This window comes from Pholcus phalangioides, unplaced genomic scaffold (assembly GCF_987345545.1).
Source record: "Pholcus phalangioides strain wild (caught in Gottingen) unplaced genomic scaffold, Ppha-v1.0 ptg000007l_1, whole genome shotgun sequence".
NCBI lineage: Eukaryota > Metazoa > Arthropoda > Arachnida > Araneae > Pholcidae > Pholcus > Pholcus phalangioides.
This window is the reverse complement of record NW_028301600.1, coordinates 3,102,748-3,126,397: the sequence shown is the minus strand read 5'-3', so window position 1 is coordinate 3,126,397 and position 23,650 is coordinate 3,102,748. Positions and strand designations below refer to the sequence as shown.

General features: G+C 38.2%; 1 protein-coding gene across 3 annotated transcripts in view; it reads right to left on the bottom strand.

Moving 5' to 3' along the window:
• The window catches only part of LOC149084801 (la-related protein 1-like), a 232,126-nt gene that overhangs the window by 194,703 nt on the left and 13,773 nt on the right, over positions 1 to 23,650 (bottom strand). For all 3 annotated transcript variants that reach the window (XM_089232541.1, XM_089232542.1, XM_089232543.1), the window contains exon 3: positions 5,702 to 5,761. In XM_089232541.1, coding sequence (XP_089088667.1) covers positions 5,702 to 5,725 — 24 coding nt within the window. In that variant the 5' untranslated portion in view covers positions 5,726 to 5,761. The remainder of the gene's footprint in view (positions 1 to 5,701; positions 5,762 to 23,650) is intronic.

Sequence of the window (23,650 nt, the reverse complement as noted above, 5' to 3'; positions counted from 1 at the left end):
GCAAATTTTCAACCATTTTTGACACCCTGCCAGCAAAATTTTGTCAGCACTGCCCCCTACCTCCCAACGCATATTGGTAGGATCAAAAACGTATGCAGAAAGGGGCCCCCCATAGGGGCTCATGCGCCTCCCCGAGATGAAAAAAAAGTTTTAAGGCAGAAAAATTTTTTAATTATTAAAATTTCGAAAGAAAATACCTTTATATATTATAATCAATTTCTGTTAATTTCCATGCTATTTGAAGGCTAAGAAATCTAAATTTCTCTTTTAGAAATTCATTGCGAGCCACCCTTTAACCCATATATGGTAAACCCTTGACCCACAGACCAAATGTGACCTGAAGGTTATCTGATGTGACTTGCCCCCTCTCTAACCTAATTTTGTAAAAATGAACTAAGCGGCACATTTACAAATCCCTTACATGATCCGTGGCAAAATTCTGGAGCATTTAAGTGGCCCATGGCACATTTTCAGATCACTGAAGTAGGCCTCAAAGATCACTTAAGTAACCCGTCAGGGTTCATACAAAATTTCCTAAATAAAAATTAAAGAGTTTTTAAGGAGTTTCAAGCAGTTTTTAAGGAGTCATGGCAAACTTAATAACTATTACGGCAATTAAAAGGTTAATAAGTTTTAAAGCAAAAAAAAGAGTGGGGCACATATGCAAATTTATTGTTTTGACGCAATGACGATCGATCATAGTAATTTCTGCTGCTTGCACTGGCGACTTTTTATTTCTTTGAAAACAAACCGCGGGGAACTGAAAAAAAAAATTATTTTTCAGTAGCGAGTTGCGATGTGATAAAACACAAAAACTGTAAAAAAAAAAACTGCGGAAAGCAGTGACATTTTGTGGTTTCTCGTAGTGAGATATTGGCTGTAAACAAAAGAAGGGGGGGTAAAATAGGAATAGTAAGAGAGAATTGCGGTAAAAAAAGGGCGATTGCGGCGAAAGTAAGAAAATAGTAGGAAAAATAGGAGTGCTGCGAGGTCTGCACTCAGTATACTGCTTAATATAGGCAGCTCGATACATCGTTTCGCCGCGTAAGCTACACCAACAAAAAAAACCTCCCAGTGGTGTTCAACTTTTTCTCACCGCTGGGTGTGGGGGAATTTTCGGCTACTGGTTCCGCAGAGTGATGTCGTTCAATGGACCATCGATTTCCATAGCCGATCGCGACATAGGCAGGAAAACGTCAGAATTAGCGATTTGGTAAAAAATCATATTTTTAGAAGCAAAAGCGTATAATCATATTAATTTGTTAAAATCGTACTAAATATGACAAAATCGTAATGGTTGGCAGGTACGCACAACCATTGGATGTTCCAATCCCATCCCCCCCTGCTTTCACATTTCCTATTACAAAGGAGAAGGGGGGGTTGTTTTTTTCTCTGTTCTCCCTCTTTATATTGGGGAGGGGGAAGCTTCCTCTTATTTTTCTAGGCAATGCTATTCATCACCATGTAGGAATGCCTATTTTAAGAAAGACCATCCCTTCAGAGAAAAAAAATAAAGACTTTTTAAGGAGTGGCTGCAAAAAGTAAGGAGTTATAAGGGCCCTGCCAGAGGGAAATGAAAAGTTATGACTTCTTAAGGAGTTTGTAAGGATGTGCGAACCCTGCCCGTGACGCAGTTCCAGAACATTTGAAGGATCCGTGAAACATTTAGAGATAGTTTAAGTGGCTTTGTAGGGGACTTATCAATAGGGAGAATGTTAATTCAGGTGCCCAATAACTATTGAAAGGTTTTTCCGTTTCTGGCGTACCGAATAAGATGCCATTAAGAATATTCCATATCTTCATAAAGGGTAGTTGATGACGTAAGCATCATCCAAACCCTCCTCCCCCTTGTCATCAAAAGTCAGCAAATCGAAAACCCCTCCCCCATTGATGCTGACGTAATATTTGAATGACCCCTATATACAATCTGCTCTAAATCCTTGTTCAGAGAAACTAAATATTGAACATTTTATATTTTTATTTATATCCATATTTTTTTTATGGCCAGTTTTTTTCCAGCCACCTTGTTGGACATTTTGCCTGTTGTGGCCTTTGTACAACAAAAGTTATATACAGTTTGTTCCCCAACAGTCTGCACACATTATTGTGCATCTAGACCACAGGGTGTTGGTGTTTCACAAATGGTCATGTCTAGTAGTGAAGTTGTAGGAATTTGCGCTGCCAATTTCTTTATTTTACTTGGCCAGCAGAATGAAAAAAGAAAGAACTATAGAAGTTGATAAAATTAGAACTTAAAAATTTTATAAGGATCACACCAAATGATTTCGAAACAGAGTTGAAGAAAAAATCTCAGAAAAATACTACACTTAGGAAATAAGTTATGTCATCGATTAGGTCAGCTGTCACTGTTTTCTAGTTCCTTACCAGTGGAGATTCCCATACATGTCTCATATGCACATTTAAAATACTGAAGTAATCAGTTTCAAAATTGTATTGACTGAACCATGTTTCTAAATACAAATACAACGCCACAACAGGCAAATTGCCCAACGAGGTGGCTGACTTAAGAACATCATGGATCCCCAAGCCATTTTTTGGAGGCCCTACCTACTACTACTACACCACATGTGCACCCCCCCCCGCGGAACACCCCAACGAATCGGTACATGTGGGAATGTGCGTGTACGTGTAGTGAAACCTGACGTGAAGTTTTTGTTGTTTCTCTGTAATGCTTGTTATGTGTAGTGCTGCCATCTGCCACTAGTTTTTCTAACTATGAGTGAAGTGTTATGATTGAATGATTTATCGTTGTAGGACTGTTGCTCTCTGTGGCGAGACTTTTTAACAGGGAGATCGGCTCGCATTTGCGCCTTGAAGTTGGGAACCACAGAAAACCAACTTCAGCCGACCACCACTGTGGGGATCGAACCCGGATCCTTGCATCGTCGCTATAACCACTCGACCACCACAGCGGCACCCAGCTATGTTGAAACTTGTTAATTGTTGAATGCGTTTCCTGTTTCAAAGAGAGAGAGGGTTTTCATGGAAGAATAGACTTTGCCTAATACTACTCAGAAAAATCACCAATGAAAAAAGCAAACACAAGGAAAATACAGAACTACCAATGCATTTCGACACGTTATGGGTGTCATCTTCAAAGGATAAAATATCATGCTGACTAAGGATCCCGGTTAAATTGGTCAAGTGCAGTGCAAGGCAATCAGTGCAGCTATAGAACCATCCAGAAAAAAATAGAACTGCACTACTATGGAGATTTTTACCACAGAACATTTCCAGTCAGCCGAGGGCTCATTGCAGAACAATGAAAAACATTTTGCTTTGGGACCTCTGGATATTACATTTCACATCTGCATCTTAGATATCAGATCATAAAGATCTCTTGGGAATATGCGACAATCACATTTAATAATTAATAATACTTGACAATCACATATTCATCTGTAACTTGCTTCATCGGTCACACTCAGACTGCCATAGATAAATTCAACTCCGGGCCGTATGATCATCCTCTAAGGTCCATAAAGTAAAGGAAGTCAGTGGCACAGTTTGAGGGTGGTTGAAGGACACTTTGAAGGACTGATTCTCTATGGATTGAAGATCTGGACTGTCATATCGAGGGAGCAAGACTTATGGTGAAATTCAAACTTTAGTCAAAATTTCTCGGATTTCAATAAGTTTAAATAATGTTAAATTCAGTAATAAAAGTTGATTGTAATAAGTTCTTATTCTCAACTCTTATTGTGTTTGCTCGAGAAGTTTTTTTTCCCGGTTGTGATTGAAGGTCACAATCTGTGCAGTGCCGATCACTCCGTCTCCGGAGGCCTGTTGAATCTTGCGGATTGTTTCCACTCAGGAATCACCAAGCTTTATACAAAATTTAATGCAGCAGCATTGTTCAAGTTTTTCTGTCATTTTGTCAAAAACCGAAAATGTAATGGTACATTTACTCACTTATCAGCAGTCTGATGGACATGTGAATCATAATTTAATTATTGTGTATTATATAAAATGCAGCAGGAAACCATAAACGCAAACTATATTTAGACCACAAAAACCTAGAACTATGTCCAAAGATCAACTAATTACCATAAATATTCAAGATCTCAACAATATCCCATTTATTTGGTTGCGAAGAAACTGCTGCAGATAGAAGTGTATAGAATATCACGAGATCTTCGTCAACAAAATGTCAAGAATACCAAAATATTTTACAAGAAACTCATTGCTTACAGCAGGGTATATCTAGGATTTTTGTGCGATTTTGCTGCCCGGGCAAACATGATTTTCCCGCCCCACCATTTTAAAATTAGATAATTTTGTTTTTGTTCACACCTAAATTTTTTCACCCAGCAAAATTGCCCTCCACCCAGTTCCAGCCCTGGCTTACAGATACTGATATTTCACATTATTAGAATTAAGTACATTTCTTTCAAATGGATATGCTTGGTTAAAACCCTTTGGGAAAAAATTTCCATCAGGTGCTTCCAAAGTAGATCAAACTCATTGATCCTATTCAAAATTTAGAAGCGATTTAACACTGGAATCCTATTGGTGAGAAAATAAATCTTCCAGTTGCATGTTCCTTCTACACTGACGCACATAAAAAAAGTCATTTGCACAGAATGTTTTAAAAACTAATTAATAATAAAAATAGATTGATAGATCAATGTATGTGCACCTTAATTTTTTGTGTCATAACCATTCTGTCTTTCTCTAAAATAAAAATGTTCAAAAATTGCCAAAAAAGCTATGGGGGTCACACAGACCCTTGCAGTCTTTCTAGGTATAGTCCTCCAAATCATCTTCGTAGTGTTAAATAAAGAGATCAATCACACTTCTCTTTTCTCGGTAACACACACACATAACCTGACAATATTTCAATTAGAACATATTATAAAAATATTATATATACAGGGTGATTATAAAAAAACTATCCCGACATATGGGCCCCTAACTAACATACCATTCACAGAAACTGAGTGAAATTTTGCCATAAGGTATTTTGATGTATGCGCTCAAGAATGATATGGAAAACAACAGTGTCACCAACAGTTACGGTTACAGTGAGAAAATTTCGAAAATATCAAATGGCAACACCAAGTTTTTTGTATTGGAATGTGATCTCCATTGTGAAAAACCCTAAATAGCGTTCGAACGGCAACTGTAGCATGAAAATCAGCAGCGGTAAATAGGCTAAAAGTGAGGACAACCAATAAGGACAGAGAAGCAGCATAAAGCATTTTATTGTGTTTCACAAATTTTCCACATGACCTTGTGGAGGACTAATCAGACTGGGATCTCAGCCGAAGAAACGGTGTGACGAATGAAACGAACATTAATGCTCTGGTGCACGGCAAAGTCCTTTTTACTTTTTCCTTGCCTAGCTCCGGGGATTTTCGTGCTACAGGTGCCATTCCAACGCTATTTAGGGTTTTTCACAATGGAGATCACATTCCAATACAAAAAACTTGGTGTTGCCATTTGATATTTTCGAAATTTTCTCACTGTAACCGTAACTTTTAGAGTGACACTGTTGTTTTCCATATCATTCTTGAGCGCATACCTCAAAATACCTTATGCCAAAATTTCATTCAGTATCTGAATGGTATGATAGTTAGGGGCCCATACGTCGGGATAGTTTTTTTATAATCACCCCATATAACATGTTATATCTTTTATTAAATGTTAACATATCATTTATAAAAACAGTTGAACTTACATCAGAGCTTTTTTCTGAATCCATTACAAGATGTTGAATGAGTTACAAAAAAACAAAATCCTAAAAAAATAAAAATAATTTGTAAATATGAAAATAACAAGCTTTTGTAAACAGCTACAATAAATACAATTTCCTTGACAGGCACAGTTCACTAATGAAGTAAGATCAAAGTTACAAAACAAAAAATGACCAAAAGGCAAGAATAGGCTACTTGCATTTTTTTCCTTCAAAATACTTTCATTGTACAGCAAAAGGTACTGTCTAACAAAGAATAGAATGACCACTGCAAATTTTCCTTATGCGATCAATGAAGACTCAATATTACAGCAAACTTGTAAAAAAACCTGGTTTTATGAGCGAAATTGAATTTTCATGTGAAAATAATATCTATAATAAGTATCTAGCCTCATTCATATTAAAAAATCTATCTGGTATTTCTTTGCTCATGTGAAAAATATATAATTATCCAGACCATATGTTTACAATCTTAATTTCGTATTCAACATGCATTAAAAGTCTAATATAATTGGTTATACTGTTTGATATGCAGTTTCTCTATGTTTAACATGCACCCACTAGTAAATAATTATCTGAGCATCAGCTGTACAGAAATAGAAAAAACCAGGGAAATTTCAAATATCAATACATTCTGCTAACATTAAAAAGTTTTGCTTTAATTAAAACTCAATATCTAGTAGTAGCTCCAGCCTTGCATATTCGTTAGTGCTCTAGTGGCTCTTTGCACTCCTTCAACAAAGTCTATGTCTCAAGTTAGAATCTTAAAAACCCAGGGCTTGAAGAATCAATAAAATTCAGGCAGCAGCAAAATGTTGCAGTATAATCAACTATTCTTCCCCCTCCCCCAATAAAATCTGTCCAAAATAGTGTAGTATTTAACTTGAGGACTTAAAAACATCTTTCTATGTTAGCAGACATGCCGATATAATTAACAATAATTTTGTATTGTCCTCAGACTTCAAATTATAATCCCTAAAGCAAAGAATGTCTTGCATTGTTCTGCAACGAGTCCTTGACTGACTGGAAATGTTAACCGTATAGATAGGGAATTGCCCACCTCTGACTTGGATGGCTTCTCAATTGACATTAAATTACAGATGCCAGGAACAGGGGTAATAAGAAATTTTTTTCAGAAACTATGGTACTGTGGAGGGACTGGATCTTATAGCCATTACAGAATCTTGGGCAAACAAAGGGGATGAATCTTACACACCTCAGGAAACTATACTTCTCTAAGAAATACATTGGATAGAAAATAGGGTGGAGTCTTGATATACATGAAATCATGTGTGAAGGCTAAAGAGTAATGTGCAGAGAAGTGATTGAAACTATATAGGCTCAGATTGAAAACAAAAGGCATCATAAACTTGTAGGGTTTGTTACAATCCACTGAATAGGGATTCAAGTGACATTGTCAAAATACATGATGAAATTTCCTACATGTGTAAGCGTAAGAGGGTTGTCACATTAGGGGATTTCAGTTACCCGAATATCGATTGAGAGAACTTTCAGCTAGAGATCAATATGAAAGAGACTAAGTTAGTACTAGATAATTTTTTATATCAGCATGTATCAGAAGCCACTAGGGGTACTGCTACTGTTATGACCTATAGATGATAGATGGCATGATTTTTTTTAAAGAGTCTCTGAAAAAAATATTGCCATCTTCTGTTGGCAATGACAGTTGATACCAGTTTCTGTTTATCGCAAAGAAATGCGATTGGCGGAGAACATTGCAGAAGATTCCCCCCTTCAGACAGTGGCTTCAATTTCCAGGAACTACAAGAACTCTCAAGAAATTTTTTCGAGCCTATAAAAAGCAATACTAGGACGACAGCAGGAGAATGAGAGGAGAGAGACTATAAAAAGTCAGTTGTGATTAAACTTTGCGAGAAAGTTGTTCACTCTCTGATCAGCTTATAAATACATGTAAATTGCTGTTCTGTAAATAAATTTGTAACGTCCTGCAAAGTGTTTCCATCCTCTGCTTATTTCAAGGTCTTATTATCCAGAACAATTGTGTCAGGAGTAAGGTAATTCAAGGACTTGAATGGTAAAGACAAGAAAAATGGAGATGAATGAAATGTGAGAACAGCTGAACCAGTTGCTGTCTGTGATAAGCCAGATAAAGTTGGGCCTCATGGAAAAAATTAACAAATCTACCGCCACAGTCAACACATCCATCGCTGCCGTAAAAGATGTCACCGCCTCTTGCTAAACTCAAGGGAGACGTTGCCGATGTGAATGATAAGATCGAGTTGACGAGCTCAGATGTCAATGCAACAATTTTTTTTTTTTAATAATTCAAAACAGCACACATAAATACATGGACACAAATATACAAAATAAAATAAAGACAACAGAACAAAAGACAAAACATACACTATGCAGCTCTTAGGGACCCATTTGGTCCGTCCTAGAGCTTAATAAATATTATATATAATAAACGGCACGCTCGATTTATATTTATTTTTATTTATTTTTTTTTTTATTATAGATATTTTAAATTTTTCCTTGGTTACCTATTTATATTTTCAATAAACCTTTCAAAATTCGTTACAGAGTTTGAGATCGTGAAAATTTCTTTCTTGAGATGTTTATTTGTTCTAAGGTCTGATAATTTTTTTCCGAATTTGTTACAAATAGTTGGTCCTAGGTAATTTATACTTTTTTGAACAAGGTATTTATTTGTTTTTGGAGTTATATACAAGAAGTTGTATCTATTTGAGGTTCTATCCTTATTAGTTTTAAGAAATAAATTATGGTTTTTAGTCATAAAAATTATCATTTTATACACATAAATTTGTCTTAGATCAAGTATTAAAATTTCTGATTTCAGTAGATCTGGATTATTAAATAACATTACCTTACGTTTTATGCGATTATAAATGTTATTTAAGTTCTTAATATTGTCGTGATAGGCACCTCCCCACGCTGTAATAGCGTAAGTTACTCTTGATTGGATCCAGGCGTAGAAAATTGTTTTAAGGAGTTCCGGACTTACAATGTTTCTTAATCTATATAAAGCTGCAATTTGTTTTCTTATCGTATTACAAACATTGTTAGAATGGCTATTCCATTTTAGGTCGTCTTGTATAACTACACCTAAATAACTATATTCTCTTACTCTTTCTATGTGACTGCAAGAACAAATTTGGGAGGGGTATTTACAAACGTGTAATCTTAGTGATATTGGAGTTTCTGGTTTAATATCTCTAATTTTTAGACAGATGAATTTTGTTTTTTCTACGTTTGGAAGTAATTTATTTTTTGTTAGCCATGTGTTAATCTGTCTAAGGTCATCTTCAACTTCAGTTATCAAATGAGAAATATTTTTACCTTCAACATATAATACGGTGTCATCCGCGAAAGACACTATTCTACCATGCAAATTTAGAAGGCATAATTCATTTATATATATCAGAAAAAGTGCGGGACCAAGTACTGTTCCCTGAGGTATTCCTTTTTTTATTTCAAGGTAATCACTTTTTTCATTTTCTATATAGACTGCCTGTATTCGTCCATAACAGCACATCTCGAACCACCGCAATAGTTCACCACGAATTCCGGCATTCTCCATCTTATGTAATAACAGAGATGGATCTACATTATCAAAAGCTCTTTTTAAATCGATAAAAACTGCTATTGAATAATTATTGTTGTTGAAGCTCTGGTTTAGATATTCATTAACTTTTGCGATTGCCATTACAGTGCTTTTTCCTGTTTGAAAACCGTATTGATTCTCAGCAAAGAAGTTTATACGTTTCAAGTAACTAATCAATTTTGTTTTCATACTTTTCTCAACTATTTTTGAAAACACCGGGAGTGCTGAAATAGGTCTATAATTTGCTAAAAGGTTTTTATCACCTTTTTTAAAAATTGGGTACACGATGGAAACTTTGAGTTCGGGATAGAAAATTCCTTTTATTAGTGAAGTATTTATTAGGTATAGTAACAAGTCATTATGATATCTGGCTATGATTTTGATCATTTTTACTGTTATACCATCATATCCTGTCGCTTTATGTTCATTTAGTTCAGATATTATCTTGTGTAAATCATTGTTTCCAATGCCAGATATCATCATTGAAGATATTGATGCATTGCATATCCGGAATGAAAGAGGAAATGGCCACATTGATTGCTAGAGTGAAGAAAGACATTGCTACATCGATTGTAGGAGTGAAGGAAGACATTGCTACATCGATTGCAGGAGTGAAAGGAGACATCTGTCGTGGAAAGCAGAGTGGACAGAATAGTTGACACCGTGAAAGAACTCTCAAGAAATGAATGCAGTCGACAAAAAGCTCTCCAAGAAGATACAAGAGCTAAAAAAGAAAATTCAAGAATATACGTTTTCTATGGACGCCAGCCATAGCTAACTTAATCTGCCTGAACATCAAGCCCTCGATGTATGACAGGAGGACATTGTGGTAGATCTACAGGACCCAGTTCGAGATGATTGCCTCAGCGAATGGATGGGACTGTGTACTCAAGGCCTTTCACCTAGCCGCTGCTCTCTGAGGTAAAGCTGCCAAAATTATTCAGACGCTTGCTGCCAAGAACAGATCCAACTATGAAGCTCTGACGAACGCACTCGACCTGAGGTTTGGAGAAAATTACCTCAAGGACTTTCACTGGCTGCAACTGAAGACTAGGCAACAGAGAGGGCTGGAGAAACCTTACAAGAACTGGCCATGGACGTCGAAAGGCTCTCACAGTAGGCTTACCTGGACTGCCTGCCAGACATCAGGGATGGACTGTTTCTGCAGTGCTTTGTCGACTCTGTCAAGGACCCCGACATGCAGAATGCATTGCGTCTGGGCGAATACAAGAACGTGAAAAGTGTTCGTCTACCAGGGACGCCGGAACATATCTGCTCGTATTGCTAAAGAAATACCAATCATACCAATCACCATTTGAACTAAGCTCAAATATTGCACTGAAAGCCATTTTATTAGCCATTATTTATCTTAATACTAATTATTTGCTTCATTTATAATTTATTTTATTTATATTAATAAAACAAATCAATAATCTTAATTCAAATCAATGTAATATTTTATGTCTGCGAATATGTGTGTGTTATGTATGTCATATTTATTAGATGATTTCTCTGTCTTGCGTTGTTTCATTGTTTTTTTTGATTATTAGTTTATTATTAATATTTACTATTCGTGTTTGAAAATTAACTTAATAATAATCGTGTCCACCAGTATGGATCAACAACGATCCCTTGGATGGATTTTTTCTTCATTTTGCCAATGTAAGTTTTATGATGTGATGAATAAAATTGAATTGAATTGAAAGCACTTTTTTTTTTAATTAAAATTTTTGAAGACATATCCATGGGACCCTTTCCTTGTGAGGAGTTGCATTACTGCAGCTCTTTTTGTTTGCAAGTCATTTCAGGTCCAAGGGACTTTCTCATACATCCTATATGTCCATTAAGCATGAGAATAAAATGAGCATCATAGAATCTCAATTCCACAACGGTAGTCACAGCAATAGACTTGAGACAGTACGTTTCATCGCTGATTTCAGACGGATCTCAACCCTTTGAGTGGCATTGACAAGATACCTCACGTTCTTATTTTAGCATTGGCATTTTGTAAAGTTAATCCCTCTCTCAGTGGAACACTTTCCCAATACCAGCGTTTCTCAACCTTTTCTCACTAGCGGACCCTCTTTAATAAAAAAATTTTATGGCAGAGCCTCATAGGCCCATTTTTAATTATCCATCAAAATTACTGATTTATTTTTACTATTTAAAAATATTTATAATTATTTTTTTTAATTTTACTGGTTTTTTTTATATTTTCCTTGAGTGGTCGTGGAGCCCCTGGGGAGTGCCCAAGGAGCCCCGAGAGCTCCACGGAACACTGGTTGAGAACCGCTGTCCTATTCCAATGGTTCACAAACTTTTGTCAACCACGGCTCCCTTGCGCCTAATTCATGATTCGTCAGCGGCTCTTCAGGATAGATTAATAGATATTTTCCCGTATAAAAGAACTTCTTAAAAGCATAAACAAATCAATATCTCAAGCTCGCCACGACACCCCACATAACATGACGACCTGGGACCTCCTACAATCCTATTGTTCAATTAATCTTGTTTAGGCCCCAGGGTTTGTTGGTTACCGGAAACCACCCGAGGCTTCCGCTGACATTCCGGTTAGAGGCAGTTAGTTTGCTTAGTCTGACGGTCAGGGGGGGGGTGTGGGGTCTCCTAGCCGTTGGGCGAGAACGGGGCCAGAGGTCGGGCTGCCAACGTCCCATATAAATTACGCTTTACATCCATGTCAGAGATCCCAATAGCTCGTCTAGTTACCTTCCCTGTCCCTCTGGGGGGGGGGGGGAAGGGGTCCCGTGGTTCGTCGTTCGTCGGTGGAGGCCACGTTGAATCGTCATCGTCAAACTTTATTTTAGTTGTGCAATATATTAGTGCAATATAAATGTTCAGCAAAGTGTTATATAAATGTGCAATATATTTTACCTCCACGCCATCGGTGGTTCCTAGGACCATCTCACGGTTTATAATGTCATGAGTTTACACAATGTGCAATAGGTCTAAAAGTTGTGGATCCTGGCCAGATCTCCAATTTGTTATGTTTGGTTGCCAGATTCAATATTATAATGTTTACAATATTTCCTTTTCTCTCATGAAATTATGTAAATTAGATACAAGCTAATGCCGTAGCTTCAATGATGTGATTGGTTCTTTCGTGAGGCATTATGGGAATGCTACTATATAAAAGCCAGTTAGGGATATGCTTACTACCTTACCTACTTACGACCGATTCTGCTACTTATCACTAAGGCATCAAGCCCTGTTATGGTGTGAGCTAGATCGTCTCATAAATATAATGAAGTTATAATTGTAGAAGTGTACCTTGGCACTTAACCCGTCTCATCGCTTGACTTCACGTGAGGTTTCAACGTCGTGATCTAGTGGATTGGTTAGTGGCCAGACCAGCTACCCGTGAACTTTCCCCTCCAGTTCCATGTGCAGCGGCTGAGCTCTGGTCTCAACGAGTGTTTGAAGACACCAAACCCGACTGAAGCTGGTACCGGGGAGTCTTTGGCTGTGAGGTAGACACCTGGGAGTGTCTATCGGACGATGAGAACTAACACGTGAAAACCTGGACATGGCGGTGAGATCGATCCCTTTTATTGTTTCATTGTAACATTGAGAGAAAAGCCTAACTGTGATGATTGTAGATAAAACGTAACATTAATAGTTTAACATATAATTGAATAAATGTTTATAGTTCAATCAAAACCTTTGTCTATTTCATTGTTGTCATCCACTCAATGGTTACTGGGGGGAAAATATTAAAGAACCGGGAAGTAACGATTACACAATACGTTACACCCACATAAAGGTTGGCGATGCCCCTAGAAACAGCGATGCACACTTAGAAAAAGCTGATCTATACCCATCACTTTTCATTACTTTATGTACTCATTTACTGCTGAAAATCATAAGGAAGCTTATTGCTATTATGCTGTGTAAAGAGTTGAATGGCATCAATCAAGTATCATCAATGTAGTTAAAAAGTACAAAAAAAAAAGTCGCTGAGAAAATAAAACTTGTAAAATAAAACAAAAAATAATAAATGCAATAATGGCACACCTTTGTTATCTAAAGTTTTTACGCAAAAAAAAAAAAAAAAATATATATATATACACACACTACAGAATCGTTTATTCCAGTGCTACTATCAAAATTAAAATTCAAAGCTCAACATAAGTTTAAATAAACAAATATAGACATATAAACAAGTATTAAAAAAACATCCTAGTGAAATGAGATGCTGTATATTGAGATTCAAAGAGGAAGGAGAAATGGTTCGACGTTTGTTTTTCCATTTTCCACGACTTCTGGCAGTGTGAGGGAGAATTTGTGAAGGAAAATATAAATAAATGACTTCAAATATATAAAAAGAAAAGATACACAACGTTTTAATTATCACCATGAAGTTATCGTCTAAAACAGTGTTTCTCCACCGCCAGGCCGAGGCCCAGTACTGCGCCGTGACATCAATCGTATCGGGCAACTATATTCATTACCCCTTCATTTTTCAAGCATTTCCACGAATAACTAATTGGTTTATTTCACTATTATGGTACATATAATTTTAATTTTTCAGTCTAAAAATCATTTACAAGGGGAAAGATGAAAACCCCTCCCAGAACAAAGCAAGGCTTGCAACCTCATTTGTAAATTATAAGAATTTGGAGGATCCCTCTTCCCCTTATCGCACTGAAAATCCTTCGTTTTGTTGCAAGGCTCAAAGGAAGGGAAACATGTCTCTGGTCCTCCCCTCCCATCTTGAAACTAGTATTTTTAATTGTATTTTTTTTCTTTTCGTATTTTTGAGTATCCGTCTTCATGAGACTCAAACAACACAGCAAGGGTGGGAAATGTTTTTCCATACTCTCTGTTCCTTTTCCCCGAAAATATCCTACTGCTTCAGGGCTCCGTTGACAACTAGATGACAATAATGCCACGAGAAAACTCTGTATCCCACCTTCCTTGGAGACTGAAAAAACATCTGTGCTACAGTGCACCAAGCTGCATAACTTCAAAGGGGCTTCTTTTTTTCCTCAGAACCAAATATTTCTATAGGGAGAAGAAAAAATCGTTTTGCAGACCCATTCAACACATGCGTTCAATTAACAATATTGAAGCTGTCTGCCTTTTTTTACTCAGCGAAAAGAGAGCCGCTGATAGCATGCAACAAAAATTCCCCGGCTGTTTGCTTGAATAGATATAAAGTATACCTATACCACACACACACGAGGGGAAAAAAATCGTTTCTGCTGTACAGCAATACGGATTCCTATGCTGGACTCAGGGCCACAACTAAACGCTTGGTCACCCGGGGCAAGAGCGCATTTTGACGCCTCCTTGAAATGTTGAAGGCGAGGTTTCAGAATGAAATTTGCGCCCCCTCCAGGTCTAGCGCACGGGTTAAGAAACCCATCTGCCCCCCCCCCTCTAGTTCTCTAGTTGCAGCCCTGGCTGGACTAACTATGGTGTGTAAATTTTTTTTTCCCGCTCAGTGTCTGTCGGATGACCAGCTGCATGTAGAGATTCAAACCATTCGCCGCCGTTCATGTAAGATTGAACTATTTATATCAGACAGTAGTAATCACAAATTTGCTCCATTGGAATAATGAAACGCTCCTATGTGAGCAAAAAAATGCTTAAGATTTGTTTTTTTTAAAAGTTCAAAGGATTTCATAGTGACATATTGATGAACTAGATTCTACCCCACGTAAGTTTGCTTTTATCTAAATGATATTTTTGTTTTTGCTTTCTTTTGTGTAATTAACTGTAGAAAAACCATCTGCTGATGTTGCCAATAACTTTAAAGTTTACCTCTTAAATTCCGTAAAATTGTTGTGCAGATGTCGACCCCCAATTTCCGTATGGTCAAGTTCGGCATTTGACCCCACAAGGGTAAGGTCAACATGAAAACAGCCCTAGGGCCTGGGACAATAACCATAATTTTTTGGGGTGTTTTTCAAGCTGTAAATTCACTACAGAAGAACCCGTGAAAAGTTTTGCTTGGGAGTGGGGGAGGGCAGATGCGGATTAAAGTCAGTTGAAACCCCGGACGTAAAAGTAAATACTGGACCCCTTAAATTAGGAAAAAAATTGTAACGTTTTGGTTTTACGTGGCCCAGGGTGTGCGCCCCAGGCCCGTCATTCAGGAGGGGTAGGGCTGGGCTATTTTCAAAGCCCCCCCCCCCCCGGCTTTTGAAAATACACTACAAATGGTGTGCGTATACACAAATTTGTATTATATATATATATATATATATATATATATGTACCTTTAGTACATGCTCTTTGCCCCCCCCCCCCGGAAAAAGTTGAAATGATGGCCCTGGGGTGCGCCCGCCCTTAAATCCGCCTCTGATTTGGACTGACAAAAATCCCAGCCAACAAAATTTAAACAACAGATATTCACTGACAAATGGTTGAGGCTGTCAAAGAGAAATGAGGAAAAGTGATTTCCGCTGTGAAAGTGAGAGCTGCTCTCAGGAATGTGAGTCAGGAGCGGTCGCACTGGGCACCTTGCTTTGTGGTCCCCCGCACTCACGGTAAACTATCTGAGGCTTTCACGAATTCTGAAATTACTTCTTGCATTAATTCTGAAGTTTCATCAATTCTGGAATTATTTCTTTCAACAATTCTGAAAAATTCCCCCCCCCCCCCTGTAAATTCTGAATTGGTGCAGGAATTATTAATTCTTTCAATTATTTTTGATTCATCAAGTCCAAAATTTTTTTATCAGTTTCAGGATTTTATTTTCTTTCATTATAGTTTAAAATTGCTTTCAGTGATAAATTTTCACCAGTTTTAGTATTAATCTATTGAATTGTGTATTTAACATTTTCTGTATGAATATTTCACAGCATTTTTGTATTTTTTGAAATAATGGATGGCAATTCCTCAGGGGCGTAGCCAGAAATTTCGTTTGGGGGGGGGGGAATGAAAGTGATACAACAATAGATTTGGCCATCTTTCTCCCTTTTTCTCGGTCATTTCGGGAGGGGACCAGACCCCCCCAAGTCTTCCCCTCACTACGCCCTTGCGGTTCCTATCCCCAAATATATAAAATTGGGCAAATATTTTTCGTGTCTGAAACTATTGAGACGTAAGGGGTCATTCAAGTATAACGTCAGCATCGATGGGGGAGGGGGTTCCCGATTTGCTGACTTTTGATGACAAGGGGGTTATGGATGATGCTTAAGTCATCAACCACCCTTTATGAAAATACGAAATATTTTCAATGGCATCTTACTTGATCCGTCAAAAACGAAAAAAATCTTTAGATATATTGTGGGCGCCTGAACTAACATTCTCCCTAAAGGTAAATTCCTTACAGAGCCTCTTCAGCGATCTCTAAATGTTTCACGGATCCATCAAGTGCTCAGGAAATATGTCCGGGCTGCTTAAGTGCTCTGGAACTGTGCAACGCATCACTCAAGTGATCTGTAATTATGCCACGGACATGACCCCCACATCCTGAAGCAGGGCCCCTAGGCTGGGGTCTTTTACCGGCCCCTTTATGATAAATTTATAGCGTGAAAAAACAAAAAAAATGATGAAAATCAACCCCCGACCCCAGGGCTGGAGCCTTGTCAGACCACTCCTTGGGGGGGCATGGCCACGGATCACTTAAGTAATCTGGGAATGTTCCACGGATAACTTGAGTCATGTAGAACCACAGTGGGGGCCGCTAACTGCTCTAAAATTGTACCACATGTCACTCAAGAGATCTCTAAATGTGCTACGGATCGTTCAAGTGTTCTGGAACTGTGTCGCGGATTACTTAAGTGATCTTTGAATGTGCGACGAGCTTGCTTCAGTGATCTACAAATGTGCCATGGGCCACTTAAATGCTCTGGAATTGTGTCATGGATTATTTAAGCTATCTGTAAATGTGCCGCTTAGTTCATTTTCACAAAATTGGGTTTGAGGGGGCAAGCCACATCAGACAACCTTCAGGCCCACATTTGGTCCGGGGGGTCCATAGTATACCATATATGGCTTAAAGTGAGGGTCGCAATGAATTTTTTAAAAAGAAATTTTGAGTTCTTACCCTTCAAACAGCATTGAAATTAACAGAAATCGACTATAATTACATATAAAGGTATTTTCTTTTTAAATTAATTTTTTTTTAATGTTTTTTACATTAAAAAAAAAAAATTTTGTCTGGGAGGGGTGCACGAGCCCCCTTGGCTCCCCTCCTGCATACGTTTCTGATCCCAACAATGTGTTGCCACGGCTCGAAGGTCCAAGAGAAGAAGAAACCTCACAAAAATTAGATCTGGTTGAAACTTTCGATAATTTGCGTAATAGGGAGGGCCTCAGAAAAATCACTTGGCCTGGAGGCCCATCAAAGATCCCAGCGCAGGCAGCGTTGGAGGATGTGTGGGACTTCTTATACACTTATATTATGTCAGGGGTTCTCAAACCTTTTCCACCCGCGGCACCTCTTTTCCTAATCAACGCTTGTCCACGGCTCCCCAGTGCAGTTTAACAGTCTCTTCAGAAAACCTTTTTAGGGTGCCGCGGCACACAGTTCGATAACCCCTGCATTATATATTTGCATCACTTTCTATTTTCAATGTAAGCTTCCCCAATATTCTGAAACCACTTTACTCAAATGACCCACAACGTTACTGTGTGGTATTGGTTATCAATTTAAATGATATCGAAGAACTTGAAATGCGAATTCAACTAAATTATCAACAATCCAATTCAATAATTGATTAAAAATTGTAAAATACATACGATAGAACTATTCGATTTCAGAATACGCATTAGCATGGTTTTAAAGAATTGATGATCAAAACCATCATTGATTGATGATTAAACCCATTTTCCACCACTTTATTTCGGTTTATAATAGAATTTCACAGTTCTACGTAAATATTATGAGGGGGGCCCCAAGGCATCTGTTCCAGAGACATTTTTAATTCATTACCTTCAAAAAAACGTTTTAAATTTACAGAAATTGGAAAAATATAGCACGTAAAGGTATTTTCTATCAATATTTTAATTTATTCAAAAAAATAATTTTAATTTTTGTTTGTATTGAGCAGGGCCGTCTTTAGAGCATCATGGGCTGCAGGGCCAAGCGATTTTTCTGAGATTCCCAATTGGCAAATTTTCGAAAATTTTAACTGGTTCTCATTCTTGTGAGGCCCCCAGGCCGTGCTCAGGTGGACCCATGCATCAAGACGGCACTGGTCTTGGAGCAGACAAGGGACCCCTACACCCTCTCTTGCATAGGTTTGTTACATTTTACTGTAGTGAAAATTTTACCACTACTACAAAAGTAGGTTGAAGAACGGGTTATCGCTAAAATCCAATAGATTCGAAAAAAAACAAGACACCCTACTTCAAAAAGGGACGTATGGTCAGGCGAAAATATATGTAAATGTTATGGTCTGTACAGAGAAATGACTCGCATACTTTGAGCAACACCAATCATTTCTGACTTCCGGCGTCCCTGTCGTCTACACTATGAAATTCCAAGCAGCCCAGCAAGCTTCGAGGAGAGACAGACGAATGGTCAGCGGTGCTCTTGTGGAGGACTCTATGGCAGACATTAGAGAGCTAAAAAATCTCCTGAAGACTGCCACCAACGATCGTGGGACCTGGAAAGACAAGTCATGGTTGTACTGGAAAAGCCCTGAAAAGGGCTAACTGCGGAGGGCATGCTCAGTCGTGGCTGCCAGTACAGGAGATGCACCATGCCGAGTGTACCACGTTTCACATCTGCATGGTGGAGACCTTGGACACTACGTGAGAGGCAAAAATCAATGGACTCCCATGTAAAAGTAATCGATACAAGAGCCAATGTGAGCATTGTCAGGACAGATCTGGCTCAAAAATTCCAGCAACGACTTCACTACGTACCACCATCATTGACGCTACAGACAATCACTGGAGAGAGAATGACTGTGCGAGGAAAAGTGGAAGTCGTAGTGAATTTTGCCACGGTCACCAATCGACAAACCCTCTATTGTAAAGGTACTATATGAGTGACCTATTGTAAAATGAACTCGCTGTATTTTCTCAACTAGATAAAAGGCTTTTAAAAAATTGTTTTTTCTTGTGAATCATTTAGGCCCTATAGTTTGAATTTTACTGACACATAGGTGCCAGAACCTGGTGGCCGAGACCATTTCAGCCCTTCCCCAGTAAATTTTGTGAAGGGGCTAAGTACCACAGAATAATTAATGAATATAAAATGCAACACAACGTTTGTCCCCCCCCCCCCAGTGTAGACTTCAATCCCATATATGAGACAATTGACAACTTTCAATCTCCTCAATGTTTTCTTCATGTTGGTGCCTCTGACTGACAACATTTTTTTAAGTTTTCCTGCTATAATTCTCTTTTTTCTTAATTTAACACCCTGCCCAGGATGGAACCTTTTGCTATCTATAAATATAACAAAGTTTTTTGACAAAGAATTATAGATATCAGAAGTTCTCGAATTGTGCATTGTGGCTCCTAGGGGTTTTGTTGTGAGTTTGCAACATTAATGCATGTCAGTTTCATGCTCTAAAATTTTTTTCTTTTTCTAAACTGTTCTAGAAGGGCACGGAGAAACGATGGCTAGGACTAGGACAAAGAGCATAGCTGCCAACTTTTGAAAATGAAAATTAGGTTATATATATTGATGCTTGGCTATTTACTGTTTGGTCCACTAACTATAGCGATGGACATAGATTGCTACAACCAGTAAGCATGGCATCCAGAGCATGATTGCCCTTCTTTATTACTATCACCATCTTACATGGCAGGACGGTGCTGCCATCTATAAATAGTATTTAGTAGATATATTACATGCCTTTTTTTTTTTTTTAAGAAACGTTAAAGTTCTATTATAGTTAATGTGATAATGAATATTAAATTTATTGTCCATAACATATGGGTTTAACTACAGTCCTCGCTGACTTTCTCAGGATTTGACCTACTAATGGAATTGTATCTGAAGTTGAAGATTTCATCTTTTTAACTGCCGTTAAAAGGTACAAATCTTCAACTGTTCTGGTTCTGATCTTCTCATTAGTTGTTCTGTCTTCTCTTATGTGGTGTCTATTTCTTCAATATGTACCTCCTTTCCCTCGATGATATAGGAATGGGGTTTTGGTCTTGTCTTGGTTATGACACCTTGTTGCCATGGTTCACAAGGTCTTTTCTTGAACCAGACCCTTGAGCCCTGTTTGAGTTCAGGATGATACACTGCATGTTTGCCAAATCTTTACGTCTGATATACTTGTCTAGTTTTCAAGATTTTACTGGCTTCAGCTGTAGAAAACTTTGGCTTGAGTTGATGAGGATGAGTTGTCAAAAAGGATCTTAATCGTCTGCCCATCAGCAGTTCAGCCGGAGAAGGAAGATCCTGTGTAGGTTGTATCCTATGTAAATCTTTACCTTCTTCTACAGCTTTTGTGAGAGACTTCTTCAAAGTTTGTACAGCTCTCTAAACTTGGCCGTTGCTTCTGGGAAAGTGAGGTGAAGTAATACTGTATATCACGTTCCACTCTTTGAAAAATTTTTGAAGACTTTCTGCATTAAATGATGGCCCTCCGTCACTCACCAATTCTTCTGGTATTCCATGCCTTGCAAAGATGCTTTTCATTGCTTCCATTACTGCCTTTGCATTAGTACTCTTCATGTTTTTAACTTCTATGTACTTTGAGAAATAATCAATCATCAAAAGATACTGTTGACCTCTCAAGTAGAAAAAGCCACATGCCACTTTTTCCCACGGTCTTCCAGGAAGAATTTGTGTGAACAGGACTTCTTTAGAATTTGTCCCCTGATTTTGCTGACAGATTTTACATCTATTGATGTAGTTTTCCACATCATCATTCATTTTCGGCCAGTAGAAATATTCTCTAGCTTCCGCAGAATTTGCAAGCAATAATACCTCGATGCGAGACATGCAGTTTTTTCAAGACTTCTGGTCTTGCAACTTGTGGCATAACAAGTCTCTGGCCTCTGCATATTATTCCTTCTTTAGAATAATACAGCTCATCTCTACAGTGCCAGTAAGGCTGAGCTGCTGCTCTGGTTCTACTATTTTCTGGCCATCCCTTTTGAACATGATGAAGCACATCCTGCAGCTCTGCATCATTCGCTGTCATTGAAGCATATTCGTGCCACTTATTGGGTGTAGCACATGCAAGGAGATTAATCGAGACAACTGCTTCTTGCTCGTAATCCTCTTCAAATTTATGATTTGGCCATTGAGCTCTTGACAAGGTGTCTGCAATCTTTAGCTCTTTACCAGGTATGAACATAAGTTAAACATCATATTTGTTCAATCTCAATAGCATGCGCTGAAATCTGGGAGAGATTGTGTCATATTGCTTTTTACTCAACCCTAGAAGGGGCTTGTGATCGGTTTGAACAACTACTGGTCTTCCATAGGTGTAATAATTGAAATGTCCATAGATCACAGCTAACAGTTCTTTCTCAATCTGTGCATAGCGTGTTTGAGCTGCTGTAAGTGTAGCAGATCCATATCCAACTGGTTTGTTATCTTGTAGGAGAACTGCTCCTAATCCATGCTGGCTGGCATACACTGAAACAGTCACTGACTATTTCACATCAAGATATTGTAGACATGGAGCTTGCTCTATCATTTGTTTTAATTTGTCAAAATCACGTTGGGTATTTTCATCCCACACCCACTCAGTATCTCGTATTTTGTTTTAATAGCTGATGTAGCGAATGAGTTAAACTAGACAAGTGAGGAGTGAACTTGGCTAGATAAGTTATTCCATGAAATCTGTAGATCCTCATGACATTTGGGAACAGCAAACTTATTAATGGCCTTAACTTTTTTTGGGATCTGGAGTTATTCCAGTATCAGACATTATATGTCCCAAATAATTGACTGATTTTAAGGCTAATTGTGTCTTTTCAATATTGAACTTAAGATTAGCTTCTCTGGCTTGTGTAAGGAATCGATGGAGTAACTGACAATGTTCTTGCATGGATGATGATCCAAGGACTATGTCATCAAAGTATGGATTTATTTCTGGATCATCTTTAGGGATAGTAAATAAAAAGTTAGGGATAGTAAGGGAAGCGATAAGGGATAGTAAAAAGGAAGTTGAATCTAGGTTGGCAGATAACATTGGCTCTGACCCAAAATCATTTTTTCGATACGTCAATAATGGATGTAAGGGGACAGTTGGCCCCCTCTCGATAGGAGGCTTTAGGGTAGAGAGCAATGTAGGCATGTGTAGTGCTTTCAATGACTTTTTCGCATCGGTTTTTAGTGGAGATAATGATATTCGATATACGGGTGTTGCATGGGGTAATAAAACCCTCAACGATATTCAAGTAGAAGACGTGGAGGTCCTAAATCTTCTAAGAAATATATGTGCAAGCAAAGCACCAGGACCAGATGATATCTATCCCAGGGTCCTCAGGGAATGTGCTAATGAATTGTTGGGGCCAGTGGCACAGATATACAAGAGTAGTGTTGCTGAGGGTATCGTCCCAAGAGATTGGAAACTTGCTAACGTTGTTCCGATATTTAAGAAGGGTAGTAGAGAAACAGTGTCAAATTATCGTCCAGTGAGTTTGACGAGCTCCATCTCGAAAATTTTGTAAATTATCATCAAAAGGCAGTTTGTGAAATGGATAGATGAGAATAATCTATTGTCGGATAATCAGGAAGGGGAGGTCATGCGTAACTAACCTCCTTTGCTTCTATGATCACGTGACTAAGGCTTTGGGTAAGAGCAAAAATGTCGATATTGTTTACCTTGATTTCCAGAAGGCATTCGATCGGGTCCAACATGGCAAACTCTTGAAACGTTTACACGAGATTGGAATTGGGGGCAACTTGCTGAATTGGATAGAATCGTGGTTAAGAGATAGGTCGCAACGAATTATGGTGAACGGGGAATTCTCTGGTTGGACAGACGTCACAAGTGGAGTTCCTCAGGGAAGTGTCCTTGGCCCCATACTTTTTTCACTTTTTATCGATAAACTCGATCAGGGTATCGATGGGAGTATTAGCAAATTCGCAGATAATGTGAAGCTAATGGGGGTAATCAGGAATAAAAGCGATAGGGAGTTGCTCCAGACCAGTCTAAACAGGATTGCAGCATGGGCAAATGAATGGAGCATGACGTTTAGCGTTGATAAGTGCATGGTCGCTCATTTTGGTTTGAACAACCCACGGTTCTCTTACGAGTTGAATGGTGTCACTATCCCGGATTCAACTAGGGTCACCGATTTGGGAATTCTCATTGACGAGCGACTTAGGTTTTCTGAACATTGTTCAGCAGTGGTCAAAAAATCGAATAGAGTGCTTGGTCTCATTTTTAAAAAGGTCTCTTCGCGTTCTCCTAAAATCATTCTTCCGC